Consider the following 4,846-nt stretch of genomic DNA (forward strand, 5'->3'; position numbering starts at 1 on the left):
CAGGTAGGACTGCATCGTGATCGAACGTGAGTTGGAAAGGCGTAGCATTTGTTGCTTTTTTAGGGGACGTCCGACAAGCCCAAAGAGATTGATCCAAGGTTTTATGCCAAATCTTAGGATTCCTTCCCACATGCTTCTTAATCAAACTAATTATCACTTTGTTGGCTGCTTCGACCTAACCATTGGCTTGAGCATAATATGGGGTAGAGGTTAATAATTTAAACCTTATTTCTTTAGCGAATTCCTGCATTTTTCGACCTGTAAAAACTCATCCTTGATCTGTTGTGATGCTTTCTAGAATTCCAAACCTGTAAATTATCTGCCTTTGAACGAACTCGATGACATCCTCTTGATCTACATTTATCAGAGGTATGGCTTCGACCCATTTGGTGAAATAATCTATTCCTACTAAAATGTACCTTTGACCTTTAGATGAAATAGGTCGTATTTCATCTATTAAATCCAACGCCCACCCTCTAAATGGCCATGGCTTGATAATCGAATGGAGTTCGCTTGCAGGAACATGTTGGATACCTGCATGGACTTGACACTCTTGGCATCCTTTGGCGAAGTCTATGCAGTACTTGAGCATAGTGGGCTAACATATCCCATAACAAAAATAATAACCATTTCATCTTATGTCCGGCTTGGTGTGCTCCGCATGCCCCAATATGTACACTAGATAAGGCTAAATATGTCTCACTTTCTCCTAAGCATTTGAGTAAGATCCCATCTGGTGTTTTCTTGAACAGTTCGTTTCCCATCAATATATAGGATATGACTCTATACTTGATATTTCTTTCTGTATTTATTGTAGGATCTCTAAGATAATTTATGATTGGACTTCGCCAATCAGTATCTACAGCAGTGTCAATGGCTAAGACTTCAAACTCTTTTTCGTTAGCGTATCCCAGCCTTGTGATTTCTAAATTTGACGGAGATAATCTGGTATCCAATGCTTTTCCTTTAACTTCAATCAACCCTTCTAACTTTTCTTTCGAAACCTTATATCTTGAGGTTATTTGTGCTAAATCATATGCCTCTTGATTCCTTAATCTAGGGACATGCTTAATGTCTACATATTCGAATCTTTTGAGCAATCTATTAGCAAGAATAAAATACATAATTAAATTTTCTTTTATGCACTTGTATTCTTTTGTTAATTGCTTGACTACTAACTCGGAGTCTCCCTTTATTTCGACTCCGGTTGCCCCCAATTCCAACTAGGCTTCAAGTCCGACTATCAGAGCTTCGTATTCCGCCTCATCATTCGAATAGAAATGGCCTTAGATTTTATACTTGAGTTTTGTTGGAATTCCTTCAGGAGAAATAGTTAAGATTCCAACTCCGCTACCTTCTCTATGTGTAGAACCATCGAAGAATAACATCCAAGGTTTTATGTCCACATAGCATTGAAGACTTTCGACCACTGCGTGATCGACAATAAAATCTGAGACTACTTGGCCCTTCATTGCCTTCAAAGGCAAGAAGGCTAAGGAGTACTCAGTAAGGGCTAACGCCCATTTACCAATTCGACTATGTAATATTGGTTTTGACAACATATGCTTGATAACATTGAAATGTGAAGAAACATACACATCAACAGGTTTTATATAATATTTAAGTTTTGTGCAAGAGAAATACAAACAAAGACAAAGCTTTTCTTTAACAGTATATCTTGTTTCTGCATCATTTAATATCCTACTTAGTTAGTAAATGGCTCTTTCGATGCCGTTCTCATCTTCTTGGGCTAACATACTACTAATAGTACAATCAGAAGCAGATATGTAAAACCTCATGGGTTTGTTTCCACAAGGGGGAAATAAGATAGGGGATGCATAAAGTATTCTTTGATTTTTTCGAATGCCTCTTGATGCTCTTGATTCCACTCGAATTTCCCTTGCTTTAAGCGAAGGAGATGGGAGAAAGCTTGGGTTCGACCACTTAAGTTAAAAATGAATCTTCTCAAGAAGTTTATCTTTCCCAGAAGTGATTGCAATTCTTTCTTGGTTGATGGCTCTTTCGCTTCCATGATAGTCTTTGTCTTATTCTGGTTTATTTCTATCCCCTTTTTATGAATCATAAAGCCCAGGATATCTCTTGCCTGCACAAAGAAGGCACACTTTAAGGGGTTCATCTTCAAACCATGTTTTCTCATTCTGTCGAATGATTGCCGAAGATGATCCAAATGGCTTTCGTCTGATACATATTTTATTACAATATCATCTATGTAAACTTGCATGAAAGTTTCTAAATAATCATGGAATATAAAATTCATTTCTCTTTGGTAAGTTTCCCCAGCATTTTTTAGGCCGAAAGGAATTACAACCCATTCATAGGTGCCTATTGCCCCAGGGCAACGAAACGCTGTTTTGGACACATCTTCTTCAGCAATGAATATTTGATTATACCAAGAGTATCCATCAAGCATACTAAGATACTCGAATCATGCAGCAAAGCCAATTAGCATTTCTGCCACAGGCATAGGGTATTCGTCTTTGAGAGTTGCAGAATTTAAATTGCGAAAATCTATGCAAACTCTTAAAGAACCATTTTTCTTTATAACAGGAACAATATTAGCAATCCATTCGACATACCTTGTGGTTCTGATGAATTTGGAGCGAAGAAGCCTTTCGACTTCTTTCTTAATCTTAGAGAGAACATTTGGTGGGAACCTCCTGGGAGTCTTCTTGATGGGATTCTTGCCACTCTTAACTGGCAGCTTCAATTCGAATAGATCCTTTTCAGACTAGGCATTTCGTCATAGTCCCAGGCAAAACAGTCTTTATTTTCTTTCAACCATTTGACTAAATTTGTCTTCAATTTTGGACTTACTCTGGCACTGATGTATGTAACTCTTTTTGTGTTTTCATCTCCCACATTTACTTCCTCGAGAGGATCCTGCGCCACCATCTTCGTGTTCGACAAAACTAGATCTTTTTTGAATCTAAAGGGTTCCTCATCATAAATGGCGTTGAGCCTCTGATCTTTCTCCTTGATGATCGTCAGGTGGTCTTGGTTTGAATTGTGTCCCAAGTCCTGTTGCCTGAATTTCGTCATCAATGGCCGTATCGGCCATGTTTGTTGTTTCGGCTTCAAGAGTCGCTTTTGTTTTGTTCTCAGCCATATAGGCCGAAATCTTTTCAAAGAAAAGTGACTCAGACATAATCAACGTCTTCGTCATCCCAGCCAGTTGGCCGTATGGTAGTGTCTTCTTCGTCATCCCAGCCAGTTGGCCGTATGGTAGTGTCTTCTTCGCCATCCTCAGGTCCATCCATGATTTCCCTATCCAATTGAAACCCGTTTGGGTGCAGGGTGAGAAAATATAGAGCATTTTTATTATGTGCATAAGCTTCTCCTGCTGGACTTCATGGTCCTGCGTTGGCAAGATTCCTGTCGAAGTTCCTTTTGTCCACTTGGTTAACTTCTGTCATGTAATAGCTCTGGTTAGCCTCAATATTTTCGACGATGCCATCTTCTCTCCAAATTGCAAGCCTCTGATGCATTAACGAAGGGATTGCCCCGACTCCATGTATCCACTCTCTTCCCAACAGCAAATTGTAGTTTGCTTTCGCTTGTTTCACCATGAACATAGTGGGCTTGTTGATTGAACCAACTGTCAAATCCACCTTTATCACTCCTAACGTATGGCCAATCTTTCCTTCATAGTTGGACAACACCATATTGCGAGGTTTTACATTTGTGTCGAACATTCCAATTTTTTTCATCATGAATTGTGGCATCAAGTTGACAGCAGCGCCTACATCCACCAAGACTTTACTTATTCCCATATTTTCGACTCTGGCTCTTATGTATAATGGCTTCAAATGCACATTCATTCCTTGGTCAGGCCTCTCGAAGAATTCATTTTCTCTTCGATTGCCCCATTGTTTATGACATAGTAACTCACTGACATATGCTTGATCATTTCTTCTTGATTTGATTATTCACCGTCTTCTATTTTTGTATCCTGATTATACTCATGTGGAAGAACCGACACCACATTGCAATTCAAGTTCAATGACGATGCTCCATCAGATTCGAAGTCATCAGTCAACATTTCCTCTTCGTTCAGTGGCTCTTTCTGCGCTTTCTTATCCGTAATTTCCTTCTTTAGTGAGAACAACTTTCGCTCTAAGTATTTTATTTTATGCATCATTAAGCTCAAATTTTTAATCGGCCCAACCATTATCCATCTTTGTTTACACTTCCTTCCTTTAAGTAAAACACGCATCTAGAACCAAACTCTAAAGCATCGAAAGTAGAAACCATAAGTCACAAAAAATATGCTTTCACAGAACTGCTGCTCTTGCTGCCCACAACCATTGTTCCTTTCCCTATCGTGATGCTGATATGTTATGATCGTCTTCTTCGTCTTCAAGTTCTCTTTGTTAATTTTCATATCTTTTTTATCTTTTTTTTTTCTTATTCTTCAACAAAATTCATAAGTCTTGTTACAAAATAGTTTTGATGCGTGTTTGAGGTGTGAAACATGTTAATGGATGTGTGTTTTGTTTTTTGACAAAAACAAACTTAACAACATTCATTAATCAAATATAACGTAATACAAGGAGGGATATCATCAAACATACAGAGTCGAGTCCAAGAATTGGCCGCCTTTGCTAAAGTATGGGCAACCACATTCGCTTGACGCTTTGTAAACTTAACCTCAAAGTTTGGAATATCTAACGACTTAACAGCATAATAATTAAAGAGAACTCCGAATTACCCCCCAAATTAGAACCAAGGGCATTTACCACCTATTGAGAATCACTCTAAAAAATTACATGAACATGGTATAATGTGATAACTACCTGGATAGCCTCTTTAAGGGCTAAAGCTTCTG

At 38.4% G+C, this 4,846-nt stretch overlaps 1 protein-coding gene across 1 annotated transcript; it reads right to left on the bottom strand.

Moving 5' to 3' along the window:
* Positions 1–476: 476 nt before the first annotated feature.
* LOC131643230 (uncharacterized) lies at positions 477–1,124 on the bottom strand. Its single transcript, XM_058913383.1, has one exon. The coding sequence runs from the start codon at positions 1,122–1,124 to the stop codon at positions 477–479; it is 648 nt and encodes a 215-aa protein (XP_058769366.1).
* Positions 1,125–4,846: the final 3,722 nt, after the last annotated feature.

Source organism: Vicia villosa, unplaced genomic scaffold (genome assembly GCF_029867415.1).
Source record: "Vicia villosa cultivar HV-30 ecotype Madison, WI unplaced genomic scaffold, Vvil1.0 scaffold8, whole genome shotgun sequence".
In the NCBI taxonomy this organism is placed as follows: Eukaryota; Viridiplantae; Streptophyta; class Magnoliopsida; order Fabales; family Fabaceae; genus Vicia; species Vicia villosa.

What these genes read in the sequence shown, in the direction of transcription:
- LOC131643230 (XM_058913383.1), bottom strand. Translation starts at nt 1,124, where the DNA reads ATGTATTTTATTCTTGCTAATAGATTGCTCAAAAGATTCGAATATGTA.